General features: G+C 39.1%; 1 protein-coding gene across 1 annotated transcript in view; it reads left to right on the forward strand.

Moving 5' to 3' along the window:
* Nucleotides 1-18,116, forward strand: part of ENOX2 (ecto-NOX disulfide-thiol exchanger 2) — a 363,165-nt gene that overhangs the window by 334,364 nt on the left and 10,685 nt on the right. The window contains exons 10-12 of the mRNA XM_045288355.1: nt 1,197-1,311; nt 14,642-14,823; nt 17,417-17,524. Of these exons, the coding sequence (XP_045144290.1) occupies nt 1,197-1,311; nt 14,642-14,823; nt 17,417-17,524 (405 nt within the window). The remainder of the gene's footprint in view (nt 1-1,196; nt 1,312-14,641; nt 14,824-17,416; nt 17,525-18,116) is intronic.

Below are 18,116 nucleotides of genomic sequence, written 5' to 3' on the forward strand. Positions count from 1 at the left end.
TATATCGCACCCTGACTGGCTCATCTCCTCCCCGAAACCCTTCTGTAAGGGGATGTCCAGTGGCCTACAAATGGCCTTTGGGTCTCCACTCCACACTCCCACCCTCATTCACTATGGTAAGATATATCAAAAGATATAGCGTCTGGGGTCTTAAAGGCTTGAAGGTAAACAAGTGGCTATCTAGCTCAGAAGCATCAAAGCCCACATGGAAGAAGCACACCAGCCTGTGTGATCACGAGGTTATCAGACATCAAACAACAAAAAATCACATCATTGTGTGCTCACCTCCATGATTAGATCGCTGAAGACAAATGGGTGCATAAGCAAAGGTGGTGAAGATAGCTGATGGTGCCCGGCTATCAAAAGATATAGTGTCTGGGGTCTTAAAGGCTTGAAGGTAAATAAGTGGCCATCTAGCTCAGAAGCAACAAAGTCCACATGGAAGAAGCAAACCAGCCAGTTCAATCACAAGGTGTTGAAGGGATCAGTTATCAGGCATCATCAGAACAAAAAAAGACTGGGTTTTTAATTATAATTTTATCCCCCTATGAGCTGTTAACTCTGGAAGCTTACCTTTTGCTAGTCACTTCTTCTAGTTTTCAGTAGCTCCTCAGAATATGCCTGTTTTTTTAATCATCCTTCAATGCCATTAAGTAGTTAAGTATTTTGTTTTTGTTTTATCCAGATTTTAATGTTGCTATCCATAGGAGACTTGGTCCAATAGGAGCCTATTTCTGATAACTTATATTTATTTTAACTTGTAAACCTGAGGATAATTGGCTAAGAGCTTTTTTGAGTACAACTGTAAGAGGAAAAGGAAGGGAATGGGAAGCAGCAGAGTCAGACATAGGAACGTGAACATGGCAGAGCTCCTAATGCAAAGTCCAGAAATCCATGTGAGTGAGATGTGAGAGCTACTTCCTGGCATAAAGTACTTCCTAATATGGAAAAGATATGCAAGAGTCATAGACTTCCCAAGTCCTGGTTATGGAGAGAAGGCTTTTAATTAGGACACCGTAGACTACACTGTCTGGTTTTCCTTTGCCATATGAGTGCCAGTATGTCAAAGACAGAGTACTCTGAGGTTTCGTTATATGCCACCGCCCCCAAATCTGCTTTACCTTATCCTTAAGCATGTTTATATCCTCAACATTTTGAAGGCTTTTCCATCTCAAAAGTATACCCTTTAACCATAGGAAATTCGCAACATTCACAATGATGAACTAATGGGAATCAGGCGAGAAGAAGAAATGGAAATGTCTGACGATGAAATAGAGGAAACAACAGAAAGAAAAGAAACTGAGGAATCAGGTAAGAATAAGTTTGCTTTGTTTTATTTAGGTAACATACAGTAATAGAATTAATATTTAAAATATTTAATATCCAGGCGCCTTCAATCAAACTGCATGCCAACTAAAAACAATGGGTAAGGCCATACAAGTACACATTGGGTGAATAGCAGCCATCGGGTTACAGGATTTTCCATTATCTTCACTTTTTCCCATCTTTCATTTCAGCACTTGGGCTGCTAACAAGCAGTTTAAAGCCACCATGTGGAGAAAGATGAGGCTTTCTCCCCCTGTTAATATTTACAGAGTCAGAAATGAACCAGGGCAGTTCTCCTTTGTACTGTGGGATCACCATGAGTTCCAAGAAGCACTTAAGGGATATTACTCTATTTGGTTTTGGTTTTTTAATAATATTCTGTGGGAGAAACCATTTGGAAACATATTCATAAATAAGTAGTCGACCTTTGGGAGAAAATAATTAGATCCCTAGTTCACTTAATACCTTCACCCATATTAATTATAAATGGATTTAAGATTGAAATGCATGAAAAAATACATATACATAAAAACTCACTGCCATGAGGGTGAATCAAATTCATAGTGACCGTATGGGACAGAGTGTAATTGTTCCCTAGAGTTTCCGAGGCTGTAAATCTTTATCAGAGCAGACACCTTCATCTTTTTCCAACAGAGAGTCTAGTGGGTTTGAACTGCTGACCTTGTGGTTAGCAGCCCACACATAACTGACCACGCCACCAGAGTTCCTATATATGCATATAATGGAAGAAAATATAGAAACTATATTGAGGTTAGTTATGTAATTTGGGGTCAAAAGTCATCAGTGTTAGAAATCCTAAATGAAAATTATGATAAATTTGCATAAAATTAAACATTTCTGAACAAATAAAGATATAAAAGATCATCTAGAAACAAAGAGGAAATAACTATAACATATCAGTCGGTCTGTCTGCTGTCTTCTGTTGTGGTTGCTTGAGAATATTCTGGGAATCAAATGGAAGTTCACAAACAGTTGTATAGATAAAGGTTTTTAGAACTTCACTGTCAAGGAGAAGTCACAGTATGGGTTCCTGGTAGAACCCATATGGCAAATCTATCAAACAATGAGACACCACCCAAACCCTTCAGTTTTATAATGAAGTATCTTCAGGGGAATTGCCTGAAGAAGAAGAAAATATAAACTAAAAGAGCAATTCTTTCAGCTAAACCATTCCAGCCATTCTGGTTAGTGGTGATGTTATATGCCATTGGATCGATTTCAACTCACAGCCACCCTATATGACAGAGTCAAACTGATCCCTGGACTTTCTAGGCTGTCATCTTTAAGGGAGCAGATCGCCAGGTCTTGTCCCCTGTAGTCAGTCATAGGCTTCTGTAAGATACAGTGGAAAAATCACTGAACTGAAAGTTAGAGTACCATAATGCTATTGCCTGCTCTGGCATTGACTTCATCCCTACTGAGTCACAGCCTTCTTTGTAAGAAGTACCTTATAAAATCTAAGGTCTGTGTATACTCGTATATAAGCCGAGTTTTTCAGCACATTTTTAATGCCGTTTTTGTGGTAAATTTAGGTGCCTCAGCTGATATTCGAGTTGGCTTATACTCGAGTATATATGGTCTGTAATGGGTGGTTCAATGAGCTCATTCATTCAATAACTGTTTTTGAATGTCAGGCACTGTGCTAGACATTGAACATACAATAATAGACTGACCCTGCCCTTAAGAAACTCAGTATCTTGTGAAGCTCCTACCATAGTGCCTGGTACATAGTACATACTCAATAAATGTGGTGTGTGTGTGTGTGTGTGTGTGTGTGTGTGTGTGTGTGAGAGAGAGAGAGAGAGAGAGAGAGAGAGAGAGAGAGAGAGAGAGAGAGAATATAGTTCAAATCTAAATCTCCAGGCTCCTGTACTTGGATATTCAAGGTTCTATAGCCATTTTAGTGACCCTATACTCCACCTCATTAATAGAAATTCTTAAAGAATGCAAACCTCAAAGTCAGATTTTTTAGCTGTTACATCTGAGTTTCCACCACTGTGCCATATGTTAGATCCCTAAACCTACAGCAATCATCTATGTTTAATAAGCCCTTTGCCATCACTGGATAGTTTGCATTTCCAGAACACTAATTACAACAAATAAATGCTATCAATTTAGAGACAAAATAAACAAGAGTTCAATAATAATGGAGCTATTCAAATTATTGATTTGCTTAGCCAGGATGTTTTATAACTAACTAAGCTTTGACTAGGGCATTGTCTCCATTGCAGTATCTGCAGTATGTCTAGAGTGTTTATCCAGTGTTATGAAATAAATGCAACTAAAGTTTGAGCATGCACTTGATAAATTATTGAGTTTGCGAAGTTATTGGTGGGAGGAAAGGAATATATGGGAGATTCATATTGAATGCATGTAGAGGAGATCAAAGTACTCAGCTGCTAACCTAAAGATTGGTGGTTCAAATCCACCAGCCATTCTCTGAGAGACAATATGACAGTCAGCTTGCATTAAAATGTACAGCTTTGTAAACATATGGGGCATTTCTACTTTGTCCTATACTGTTTCTATGAGCGAGAATCGACTCAACAGCAGTGGGGTTTTGTACAATTGCATTTTGCTTTTGTATCTCTTTCGAGTTAAAAGTTGTATTGGCTACTGCACAGAATCTTATTCGTTTAGAGACCGGGAACTCCCTGACAGATCATCTTATAGCTATTTTCTTTCCTGTTCCACATGCCAGCATGCTGCTTTGTCAAATAAAGCTATCCACAATAGACTTAATGGAGCTTACCAAATAGCTTTTCTCCCAGAAGATTTCTATTCATTTTAATTCAAGGACTTTTGTGCATTTTTCTTCCCCTCGATCGTATCTAATTTTGTTATCTCGCTGCTGTAGTACTCAAGTGCAGACATCCTGCTCAGTGTGAGCCAGTGAGTGGGTCCTCAGTTTTTAACTAAAACAGCTGCATGTTTTAGCTATCACTTGGCTCCAATTAAAAGCTTAAGAAAGTAGATCTCAGAATTGTCATTTCTTCTCTCCATGGGGCCCAATCCTCCATTCCAGGAGCCCATAGCATGTTTCTTGTCAGATTTGACTTCCCAGAGGACTTAGGAGTCAAAATCAACTCTAGCAGTCTCAGGTGCTTTCCTTGGCTTACCACAAATTACTATATTTCAAGAGACTCTAAACTAGCCATCCCATATTTGAGATGCAGGAACTTGAAAGACTTGCAATACTGCTTTCATGGAAGAAGAGACCGCTATCCTCAAAGAAAAGTGTTGAAGAGGGAGAATCACATCAAAGCAAATAATGTTACCATGGCATTATTTCATTATATTGTTAGGCATGATGGAGAGTACACATACCCAGTAAACATAAGAATATTCAGTATTTATCTTCTGCCTTCTTCATTTAGACTAATGGTTCTCAGATTTGATATACATGGGAATCACTTGGGATACTTTTAAAATTTCAGAATTCTGGGCTCTAGGATCTGATTCAGTAGATCTATAGTAAAGTTGCATTTTATCAGGCACCTTAAATACCTTAAATTATTTAGATGCTTGTGGTCCACAGAGCATGATTACATGAGCTAGCTAGCTAGATAGATGTGTGTGTGGTTATTATTAAGTGCCATCAAATTGGTTCAGCTCACAGCAACATATAGATTAGAATGAAGCACGGCCAGGTCCTGTGCCATCCTCCTAATTGTTATTATGTTTTTGAGCCCATTGTTGCAGCCACTGAGTCAATCAATCTCATTTAGAGTCTTCCTCTTTGTCACTGCCTTACTTTTTCATTCAGGATGTTTTCTTTCCAAGAATTTGTCTCTCTTGACAACATGTCCAAAGTGCATGTCTCATCATCCTTGCCTTTAAGGATCATTCTGACTGTAATTTTTCCAAGACAGATTGGTTTATTCTTTTGGCATTCCATGGTACTTTCAGTACTCCTCTCCAGGACCATAATTCAAACGCATCCATTTTTCTTTGATCTTCTTCATTCAATATCCAACTTTCACATGCAGAGAAGGCAATGGAAAATACTATGGCTTGAACCAGGCACAGCTTAGTCCTCAAAGCAGCATCCTTGCTTTTCTATACCCTAAAGGGTTCTTGTGCAGCAGATTTACCCAATGCAAAGCGTCTTTTGATCTCTTGACTGCTGCTTCCATGAGCATTGATGGTGGATCAATACTTGACAATTTCAATGTTTTCTCCATTGAAAATGATTTAGTTGTGAGAATTTTGGTTTTCTTTATACTGAGTTGTAATCCATATTGAAGGCTGCTATCCTTGATCTTTAGCAGCAAGTGCTTCAAGTCCTCCTCATTCTCAGCAAGCTAGGTTGTGCTATCTGGATATCGTTAATAAGCATTTCTAAAAACATGATGCCACATTATTCCTCATATAGTCCAGCTCCTCTGATGATTGATTCAGCATACAGATTGAATAAGTATGGTGAGGGGATACAACCCTGACACACACACCTTTCCTGATTTCAAACGATTCCCTTCTTTTATTTGAACAATTTCCTCTTGGTCCATGTATGGTTCCACCTGAGCACAATAAGTTGTTCTAAAACTCCCATTCTTATCAAGGCTATCTATAGTTTGTTATGATCCATACAGTTGAGTGCCTTTGCATAGTCAATAAGATACAAGTAGTTATCTTTCTACTATTTTCTGCTTTCAGCCAAAATCCACCTGATATCAGCAGTGACATCCCTTGTTTGTTCCATGTTCTCTTCTGAATCCATATGAATTTCTGGCAGCCCCTTGTTGATATATAGCTGAAACTATTGCATGATCTTCAGCAAAATTTTTTTTGCATGTTATACTAACTATATTGTTCAATACTTACCACATTCTGTTGGGTCACCTTTCTTTGGAATGGGTCCAAATATTGATCTCTTTAAGTGAGCTGGCTTCCAAATTTCTTTGCATAGATGAATGTCTCATAGTACTTCATCAGCATGTTGAAATATTTCCATTGGTATTCCATCACTTCCTAAAACTTTGTTTCTTAGCTAATGCCTGCAGTGCAGCTTGGACATCTTCCTTCAGGACCATTGGTTCTTGGTTACATGCCGCCTCTTGAAATAGTTCAATATTGACTGGTTCTTTTCAGTACTGTAACTCTGTATAGTCCCTCCATTTTCTTTGGAAGCCTCCTGCATCATTCAATATTTTACCCATAGAATGTTTCAATACTGAAACTTTTTGTATTGTTGTTTTTGGTATGTGCTATCGAGTTGGCTCTGACCCACAGCAGCCCTATGCACAACAGAACAAAATACTCGCACAGCCCTGTGCCATCCTCACAATGGTTCCTATGCCTGAGTCCATTGTGTCAATCCATCTCCTTAAGGGCCTCCTATTTTTCACCACCCCTCCACTTTACCAAACATGATATCCATCTCCAGGGACTGGTCTCTCCTGACAATATGTCCACAGTATGTAAGGTGAAGTCTTGCCATCCTTGCCTCTAAGGAGCACTCTGGCTGTGCTTCTTCCAGTACAGATCAGTTTGCCCTTTTAGCAGCCCATGGAACTTTCAAGATTGTTCTCCAACACCACAATTCAATTGCATCAACGTGTTATATTACAACATGCATTATTCTAGACCAGGGGTCAGGAAACTTTTGAGATGGAAGAGCCAATCCTGTCTCTCACAACAAGTTACAGTATTTGAGACCATAATTATATTTCTATAAACGAATGAAATTACCATCATCTTAATAATAGCCTTTGCTTTTTTCCAATTTTACTTCAGTGTCAGACGTACGTACTGAAAGAGCTGCATATGACTGGGAAGCCGCAGTTTTCCAACCCCTGTTCTAGACTTAATTTTCTTTTCCCTGATATCCATTACCTTGTCTCCATTCTACCTCCCATTACATCCATTTTAGCATTTTGATCCATTCATTAGCAAACACTATGCCATACATAGGAAGAGTCCTGGAGGTGTAGTAGTTTATGCATTAAGCTTATCACCTCGAGGCCAGCAGTTGAAAACCACTGATTGATTCCCAGGAGAAAACAAGGCTTTCTACACCCATAAAGACAGTCTCAGAAACCCACAGGGGCCGTTGTACCCTGTTCTATAGTGTCAATATGAGTCAGAATCAACTTGATGGCAGAGAGTTAGATGTCCTGTAAGGTGAGGGCAATAGAGATGTATTTCTACTCAGTAATCTCATAATCTCATAAGTCCACATGAATGTAAGAAATACCATCTGGAAGAAATTACTGATTAGGATCCAGGAGGGCAAGAAGTGTCTGTTTGATCCAGGGTAATCACAGTCAATGAAATTGAAGATCTTGAAAGATGACCAACTTGGGACAAGATGGAGGTAGGTAAAAAAAAACCTCTTGTTTAAAGGAGCAAAGAAAAAGAACCAGGGCTGAAAGAGGAAAATAAGCTTGATGTGTATATGGTGATATACAATATTGAATAAACAAGATGGACCTAGACAATGGAGCATCATGAAACTAGGCTTTAGACTTCACATAGTGAGTGGTATGGAAGAACTAGTATGCCTTGACCCTGCCACTAATATGAAAACAACATGAATTATATATGTGTAGCAGATATGTTTACATTATGGGAGATACCTGTCATTATTTGGGGCTTGTACTTAATCATAGCTCTACTTAAGAACAATTAGTCCCTACTACACACTCGCCCTCCTGAAGAGATCACCGAAGATATGAGTGCTGTAGCGAAGTATGGTGAAGAAGCCAGAGGGTTCCAGGCTATCACCAAAGACTTGTCTGAACACAAGTGAGGCATCAACCAAGTCAACATGGAAAAAGCAAGGTATGATCTAGGGCTGGTCAATAATAAAATCCAAATTTGGAGGAAAGAATCGTATCAGAGCTTAAAATCAGAACACCCAGTTTGCAGAAGGCTGTGGATGACTAGAAGCCCAATATCCATTTGCATGATCCCCACGTGGATTAAACTTCTGGTGCAATTCCCTCTGACCATAATTCATGGATGTGAATACCCTTGCTATCAGAGAGCATTATATAGTGGATTATAGTTAAAAGTAGTTAACTTAAAATATAACACCTTATCATTTGATCTCCCCTTTGACCCATTTTAAAGACGTTCCAGTTTTTAATATTTTGTGTTTCCTTTTTGATTGAAGTTTTTCACTGTTGAATTTTGTCATTGTGATGTTTTTTTCCTTGTTTTGTTGTATGATTTTTCTGTATATGAAATCCAGGATAGTTTTAATCTACAGAGACATTAACTGGATTAATAATTACTTAGGTGCATGGCAGGGATTATTGGGTGGGGAAATGGTGAGCTAATAACAATGAATATGAGAAAGAAGAAAATGTTCAAATATTGATTGTGTTGATGTTTGCATAAATCTTCTTAATATGAGCGAACTGTTGAATTGTATGACATGAATTCAATGCCAATAGAATTGGTACAAAGAGAGAGAAAAACCTGTCATTGACCATTATAGTAGCAGAAATATAAAATGATGAAAGTTTGGACTCAAGTGAAGATAATAAAAATTGAGAGAAAATCGTAGAAGAGACAGCGGAGACAGTGAGATTAAAATTACTAATAGTCATTGTAGAGGAATTAACTAAAATCTTGGGTGCCAGATCAGATCTATCTAAAGCGGGAAAGGAAAGACTCAGAACAAGTCTACGTTTTCTCGTCTGGGAGATTTGGAGGGTTGGTAGTACCAGAAAGGGGCTGCTAGGTCAAAATATGATGACCTCAGTTTCAGACAGCAGGAAGTTAGGAAAGGCATAAGGGATTTATATTTCAAAGGACAAATATTATATGATTCCACCACTTATATATGAAATATCTAGAGCAGGCACATGTATAGAGATCAAAGTTTATTAGTGGTTACCAAAGTTGAGAGGAGTCATTATTGAGGAAGCAATGAATATCAGTTAATGATGGCAGAAAATTTGGCAGTGGACGTGAGTGACATTTGCCCAACATGATGAATGTAACTGATGTCACTGAAATACGTTGGAAAATGTTGAACTGACAAATTTTGCGTTTTATATTTTTACCACAATGGTTCTTTAAAAAGATTTGTGAGTCAGGTTTGACGAAAGTAGGAATAGATGATGGTGTTATGTCTAGAAGTATTGGTGTTGGCTAAAGTCCTGTAGCTATGGATAAATGAGTGCAAAAGGCCAGTGAGAGAATGAAGAGCAAAATATTAAATATAGAAGTTCAGGGGCTATCACAATAAGAGAGGGAGAAAATAGGAGGAGCAATTTGCAGAGAAATCGAGAAGCTAGAAGAAAACTAGAAAAACAATGATATGTGGAAGGCAAGAGAGAGAGACGTGTAGAATTAGGAAGAAATTCATATCAGATGTTTCAGTGAAGATGGGCATCGAGAGCAACAGTGTTCAGCAGGAGCTATTTTAGTGAAGTGATTGAGATAGACTCCAGAAATAAACAAACTCGTTGCAAACCTATAAGACAGACTAGAATACCTCTGTGGGTGATGTCTGAGGCGGTAAATCTTTACAGGAGCAGAAAGCCTCATCTTGCTCCTGTGGAGCATATGGTGGCTGCTGACCTTATAAACATAAGCAGAGAAAAAGTAGCTAAAGACCATATGTCGAAAATTTGGGTACCAAACAAAAGGAAATACAAGTATAATGAATGGTGGCTAAAATTGATAGCCAAGTTGAAAATACATTGTTTGTTGTTCAAGGGCAAATATTTGTAAATAGGAAGGGAAAGAGGCCATGGAAATGGTGAGGGTGAAGATGCTAGAGAATGAAGGCATATGGGTAAATATAGAAGTGCAATTCTATAGAACAGTAGTTCTCAACCTGTGGGTTGCGACCCCTTTGGGAGTCAAACAACCCTTTCCCAGGAGTCGCCCAATTCATAACAGTAGCAAAACTACAGTGATGAAGTAGCAATGAAAATAATTTCATGGTTGGGGGGTCACCACCACATGAGGAACTGTTTTAAAGGGTCGCAGCATTAGGAAGGTTGAGAACCACTGCTATAGAAGAATGGGAAGTGAGCCAAATTCAGCTGACGTTTGCTTTAGAGAGGCGAGAAACATCCTTCTCTGAAATGAGAGAAACGAGAGTATATATCCCATGTTTTTCCCATATACTATGTGATTGGGCATTTATTGATTATAGAAATTGCTCAGAAATAAGACTTTAGGAGGGTCCCAAATAAATGCTGTGGAGAGTGCGGAAGGAAGAAAGGAGTGCACGATGTACAAACATGAAACTGTCTAGCTCTGCAACATCTTTTAAGAGATTCCTGCCATTCAGTGTAAAGAGTAGAGAAAGTAGAGCTCGTTGACCATGAGCTGGGGGTAGGGGGTGTGGGGAGGCGTGGGTACTGGCTTAACGAATCTGGCCAGACACTTGAGGAGGTTGAAAGAATACAGAGGGCTGTGCTGAGGAGTTCGCAATGCACCTCTTTAGCCAGTAAACAGTTCATCAACTAACTAGGTGAAGCTGGCCACTCCGAGAGAGTAAAGGTCTCAGCAGAATCTTAGCAGAGTGAAGGACAGTGAGGTAACTGGCAAACAAGGATACTCTGTTTGAAAGGGGGATCTGGAGACTTGGAAGAGGAGGCAATGAGGTTCCAGTTGCCTCCCAACTGACAGAGCCTGACTGGAGTGGAAGGGCAAGAAGAGCAAGGCACTGTGAGGTCATGTAGCCCACTGCCAATGAGTTGGGCTCCTGTCATTGCCCTCTTTCTTCCCGTTCTTTTTTCTTTGGGGCTTTTCCCCTTTGTAAATTACTCCAGCTCCAACTTTTTGATGAGCTTTGAGGAGAATGTTACACATTCTTCCACTTGGTAACAATTTTTAGCGTTTCCTATAATACAGCTTGGTATGGGTGACTGGCTCCCTGGCTTTACTTCCATCATTTATTGATTGATTGATTTTTGTTGTTTCCTTTATACCACTGAGATAGGCAGGCATTAGAAAATCTTTTTAATGGCATACAATCCTTTTAGATCTTTTGTTGTAGAAAACCAAGTCTGAGCTTTTGCTCTGAGTGGCACCTCTAAAAGGAGGCATTCACAGCCGCCCTTGTACTTTCATATTCCTATGCTGAACTGACCGACTTCAGATCTGAGGAGCTTAAAGAAAAATGCTCTTCCCACATAGGAAATAATAAACGAGAGAAAGCAAAGGAGATGCTGAGAACTAATGGTGGCAGGATATGAATACATCCACTGCACTGTGCTCTTTAGTACCAGGATGGATGGATTCACCTGCTCAAACAGATTATTAAAAGGTAATATTGAACTTTTCGATGTCTGGCAATGTACAGAGAACTCCAACTTTAGAAATGGACCCAATTAATATTAAGTCTATGAAGGTAAAGACATGGTGTCCTCATTAAAATGACAAAACCCCTCATTTCAGAGAGTGTGAAATGCATTGTATCGTTAAGGTCGCTTCAGTAGCATTATGGGAGATCACAGTTTCTTTGGCTTAGTGACAGGTCCAGACTGAGGAGATTATTCTTTGCTCCCACTTGACTGCAGAACTCCATCTCTTCTCATCAGCCAGTCCTTTCTCCCAAAAGAAAATGAAACACTCCTCATTTTCTCAAAAGGAATACATTTCCACATTTAAACTGGAGAACCTGCCTCTAGCTATCCTCCTAGGTCTCTGCCCTTTTCGTGGCCCTGGACCACCATGTGCCTTGTATAACATGAGCATAATTATTGGCCTGCGCTACAAGCAGCCAGTGGATGGAAATGAAATATCACTATCTTGTATTGAGCTGTGTGGGCTGCCAGAGGACAAACATGTAAACCACAGCAGAAATAAATAACTTTCCATCTGTGGGAGTCACTGGATTCACAGAGTAACCCGTGTGCTACTTAGCAGACCTCCCGCTCAAGATGTGCCCTTGGTACTCACCCAGCAAGCAAAACAAATAGTTTGTCCTCTGCTTGGCAGATAATGAATGGTCCCTTTTACATACAATCATGGTTCACTTGCAGCATCTTCTTTTGTGCTGTGATTGTGAGGGACAGTGTGACTCTAAGGGGGAGGGGGGGGCGGAGTCTCCCAGAAGCTAGAAGAGAGATTATTTGGAATGCCGGAATCCAGGTCTCTTAAGTGAAGGCTTCCTCTTCAAAGACACAAATAGTCTGTGATTACAGCAAGAATGCAAATCAGTAATAAAACTAAGCACAAAATGGAATGTGTCGTGCCAAAGACCTTTTGTAATTTTCTTCAACAAATGGGAAGTTTAAAATTGCAATATTGAACTAATTGCATGACCATCCGAAAAATAGGGACATTGAGGGAATGTCATGATAGTACTGGACCATGTTTCTCAGCAAAGCGCTCCCATTAATATTCCTACTATCTGCTTGGCATAGACAACCAGATCACATCAGTCTACATCAGTACTCAATGGTTTTAGAGAAACCCTAATGTTCAAGCTTTTGAATTAGACCCAACATCTCCCTAAAGGCAGAATCCTTTTCACCCACTGCCATTGAATTGATTCCAACTCACAGTAACCCTATACCCTATAGGACAGGGTAGAACTGCTCCCGTGGGTTTCTGAAATTGCAACTCTATGGGAGTAGAAAGCCTTATCCTTCTCCCACAGAATAGGTGGTGGTTTCAAACTGCCAACCTTGTGGTTAGTAGCCCAATGCGTGTTTCAACCTATGTAATAATAGTTTTCTTCTCTATCTTGCATCTTTGTAAAGCACAACTTCTTTCTATTCATTATGTACAGGATAACTCTTGTCCTTGAAATTCCCTTTGGAAAACTCCTCTACCATTTACAATTAAGCCAATTATCTCAATTATTTCATTCCCTTCATGTTTCCTTTCTTCCACACAGAATCCATCTCCAGAAGTACCTGAGAAAATTTACAACTGTGTCCATTAATGTACATATTTGTAATTTTGACCTCTTTCAATAATGCCTTTTTCCTGTACTTTGTGTTGTTAGTAATCAAAAAAGGATTAAACTACAACCAACCCCATGAGTTTATAGTGTAAGCAGTAGACACTAGTGAAATCGATAATTTCTTTACCATTATCTTAAACCTAGAAAATGGGAATTGTTTGTTGCATTGTTGAAAATATTCAGATCGTGTTGAAAATATTCAGACTAAGCATTTTGAAATTACTTTTGTGCTTTTCTCCTTGAAAATCTGTCCTTCCATAAATCATTAAATTTAATGTACATATCCTTACATGTAGTTTTTTTTTTCATTTTCCTTTGCCTTGAATCAGTGTTTGGTGCCATGGAGTCAGCTCTGACATACAGTGATCCTACAAACAACAAAACAAAACACTGTCCAGCCCTATACCACCCTCACAATTGTTATGTTTGAACCCATTGTGCCAATCCATCTTGTTGAGAATCTTCCTCTTTTTCACTGCCCTTGATCTTTACCAAGCATGATGTCTTTTTCCAGGGACTGGTCTCTCCTGATAACATATCCAAAGTATATGACGTATTGCCATCCTTGCTTCTAGTAAGAATTCTGGCTGTACTTCCAAGATGGATGTGTTTGTTCTTTTGGTAATCCTTGGCACTTTGAAGAAGCTTTGCCAGCACCACAATTCAAATACCTTAATTCTTCTTCAGTTTTCCTTATTCAGTGTACAACTTTCACATGCATACAAGGCAATTGACAATACCATGGCTTGGGTCAGGTGCACCTGAGTCATCAGAGTAACATATTTGCTTTACAACACACTAAAAGAGGTCTTCTGCAGCAGATTTACCCAGTGCAATGCATCTTTTGATCTCTTGACTGCTACTGCAATGAGCATTGATTGTGGATCCAAGCAAGATGAAATCCTTGACAACTTCAATTTTTTCTCCATTTATCACGATGCTAACTATTGGTCCAGTTGTGAGGCTTTGGGAACTTCAGTCTTTTCTCTGCTTGTGGATACACTCTCATCCATGTCTCTCCTGAGGGTAAACTATGCCTGGATCAATAAGTGTAACTATATTCTCTGAAAATAGCTGTTGGCAAAAATGATTATATGGGCATTGTCAATTCAAGACATTTAACACTAAAATTCATTGTTATGGGACTTTTATCATGGGCTGCATTTCAAATAAAAGTCATCAGTGTTACCTAGAAACAAGTTATACTTAGGGTGGAGACCATCAACTATCATGAAGACTTTTATGTGTCAGAAGCCTGTGTTCATATACCAAAAGGAGTCTGAGTACTTTTGTGTTCGTCTCTTGCTTCCTTGGCCAACTCAGCCTTAAAGTTCCTCATCAGGCTTTCTACACCTTTTGATTTAAACTACTAGCTTTTCCTTGTTTTACTATTGTACATTGATCCTTTAGCTTTAGTATCACAGACAGAAGCTCTAAAGGAAGAGAATGACAGCCTCCGCTGGCAGCTTGATGCCTATCGCAATGAGGTTGAACTGCTCAAGCAAGAACAAGGCAAAGCTCCCAGAGAAGACGATCCCAGCAAGGAACAGCAGCTGAAACTCCTGCAACAAGCCCTGCAAGGAATGCAACAGGTGAAAGCATTTTCATTTTCAGAGCTTTGGGAAGGATGGTCTCGTCTATAAAAGGGTTCCCTCCAAGCAAATATGAGCAAAACACTCTTATTTTAGATATTCGGTTGTCTGGCAAGTCTGATGTGGTTAACAAACTATTCTGGTTAATATGGAGAGAGCAATAGATCACCTGTTTTCAAAGAATGAGCATTCAGTGAAGAATACTTAATGTCAGACCTACAGTGAACATAATTGAGTTTTTTTTAATGCTTCAAAGGGTGTGCCAGGATCTGGACAGGGCCTTAGGGTCCTTATAAAAAAATATCAATTACTTAGATATGAGTAAGTATCCAGAATCCTGATAGAATTGATAGAATCTTGAATAATACAGCCTTTTTTCCGGATTGAATTGTTTTTGTTTTTTTCTTTTTCTTAATCATTTTAATAAGGGCTCATACAACTCTTATCACAATCCATACATACATCAATTGTGTAAAACACATTTGTACATTCATGGCTCTCATCATTCTCAAAATACAGCCTTTTAACAGCAATCCTTCCCTTGATTGGGTGGCAGCCAGGGCTTCATGAGCTTTCAAGTGTCAATGTTTTGGATCCATAATATAAATTTGCTTTTATTTTGTTTTCACAAATAATTGATGTAGATTCATTTTCTTGCACATAATCCCAAATATGAACATTAAAACAACAATGCACATCCTACTATGGTTACAATATCTAGCAGTTTTATAGAGCCATCATAATGCTCCTACAGTTTAGAAGTACAGTAAGAGTACCAGCCATTTCTGTCATGCAGTAGTTCCAGCCATTGTCTGTAAAGCTTAAATTGTCCAAGAATTTTTAACTTTTTACCTTGGAATAAAAGCTAGTTGATTGTTGGAAATTACATTATTATAAACAGGGAGTCTCCGTTGGCACTCAAGAACAAAGAACAAAGCAAACTCACTGTCTTTGAGTCTCTTCCATCTCGTGGTGACCCTGTGGCTTACTGAGACTGGAACGCTTTATAGGAGGAGAAAGCCTCATCTTTCTCCCTAGAGTAGCTGGTGGTTTCAAACTGCTAACCCCATGGTTAGCAGCCCTACTTGTAACCCACAATGCCACCATGGCTCTAGATGCCACTTGTTTGCTCATAGGAAAGGTGAACTATTAGTGTGATAGCATTTGTCAGACAATGGTTGCAGAAGTAATAGGAATGTGAGGCTACTGGTGCCATGATGCTTAACTAGAGCATGTAAATTATGTCAGAGATCTTTCATATATATATATATATATATATATATATATATATATTTATATAAATACACACACACACACATATATAATTACATTTTGTATGTATTTTAATGTGTTTCCTCCACTAGCTTTCAAAGAACTTTGACAAAGTCCATCGCATCATGTTGTTAACCCTTCCAGTGGTCCATTACAAGTCTCTGGAAACTAAGGCCTTGGAATCTATTTGTTTTTCCTCCCCTCTTACCTTGAAACCACTTCACATTAGGAGATTTCTGCTGTTTAAATGTAATTTGAAAGCAATAGATTTTTTGCTTGTTTGTTTCATTACTATAAAGACCTTGGAGGCGGGGGTGGGGAGGAATTGCTACCTCACAGTGAATTAATTTCACTCATTTGGACTATCATTTATTGGAAAACAGCCTTGCCAACAGTGATAAAATTTCCCCAACTTATCTCAATGAACTATATAGTATAATATGGTGGTTACAAATATGGGCTCTGGAGTCCATCTTGGGTATAAACCCAACTCTGCCACTTCCTGAAGGACCTTAGGCATGCCACTTACCTCTCTGTGTCAAGGATAATGTTATCTACCTCCTAGGTTTATTGTGAGGTTTAAATGAGAGCATGTATATTAAAAGGCTTCAAAATGTTCCTGGAAATTTTTTCATTATCTTTTTATTCTATTTTCCATGAATTTTTGAAGCCCCCTTGTTTAAAACCCCTCTGTACAATACTGGGCAATCATTAGACCCTCAGTAAGCAGTGTTTATGTAATTACTAATAATGATATATCCAGCTCCTCGTCTGTAGAAACTGACATGTGAAACTTGGGTTATTTACCACTCTCCTCACAGAAATGGAACTTGATTTGGTAAATGGCTCTTTGCGCGCACACACACACACACACACACACACACACACACACGCTTTACTACATTAAATTCACTTCTGCCAATGACCAAGATGCTGCCCAAGCAGTATTAACTGCACCCTCCTCTACCCTTAGCCAGAATAGAAAAGACGTTAAGTGGACCATTTCATTTCTCAGACCCCTTTAAAAATATGAGGAGGCTTTAAAAAAGTTGTGAGAAATTGAATAAAAAGACAATAGAATTATTCCACAAATGTTTTGAAGCCCCTTTGTATGGCCAAGTTCAAAAGAAAGTTCACAAGAGCGATATAAAATAGCACTAGATGTATTTGGTTTCTCCTTCAACATCTCTGCAGGGAGACATGATTGTATGTGCTGGGGGCAAGTGAAACAGGCCAGTCTGAAACCTAACCTCAGCCAGGAGTTTAAAGGAAAGTGCAGCTCCTTCTTTGGTGACTTGATTGTTTTTGGTCTTTCTTATAGCATCTACTCAAAGTCCAAGATGAATACAAAAGGAAAGAAGCAGAACTGGAAAAAATCAAAGATGACAAATTTCAGGTGGAAAAAATGTTGGAAAATCTCAAAGAAAAGGTACAAGAATTTTCACTGAACCTTTCCCCTCCACCACCATCCTTCTCCTTTCCGGAGACAATGAAAATGCCACTACAGTAGGAATCCCTGGGGGCTGCTTAAGTGAATTGGTATCAAAGCCCCTCTTTGGGATCATTCTTGTATCCAGGTCTCGCTTCTAAAATATGAGCCCTTGGCATTTTTGAGGGTCCTGAAGAGCACATTTTTGGGAGCATAAGGAAGAAAGAACTAGCTCTTGGCCGCTAACCCAAAGGTTGGCACTTTGAATCCACCCACAGAAAAAGGCCTGGCGTTTGGCTCCTGTATAGAAGATGCCTAAGAAAACCCTGTGTGCCAGTTCCACTCTGTCCCGTGAGGTGACAGCATTGACTCAGTGGCAGCCAAAAAGTACCATCATCCTCTCTCTCTTGGAGAAAGCTAGTATGAATACCCTTATCTTATCCAGTAAACAACAACACAGAAAGTGCCTTTAACTTGGCATCTGTGAAATGCAAGTGCAACTCTACCATTGACATTTCTTTGTGGACACTCCATCTAGTGTCATAATGAGTAGTTGCAGGTGAGAATAATAGCCCACAGGAAAGGTGAGAAA

This window comes from Echinops telfairi, unplaced genomic scaffold (assembly GCF_000313985.2).
Source record: "Echinops telfairi isolate 266 unplaced genomic scaffold, ASM31398v2 ScPeMD7_20;HRSCAF=75, whole genome shotgun sequence".
In the NCBI taxonomy this organism is placed as follows: domain Eukaryota; kingdom Metazoa; phylum Chordata; class Mammalia; order Afrosoricida; family Tenrecidae; genus Echinops; species Echinops telfairi.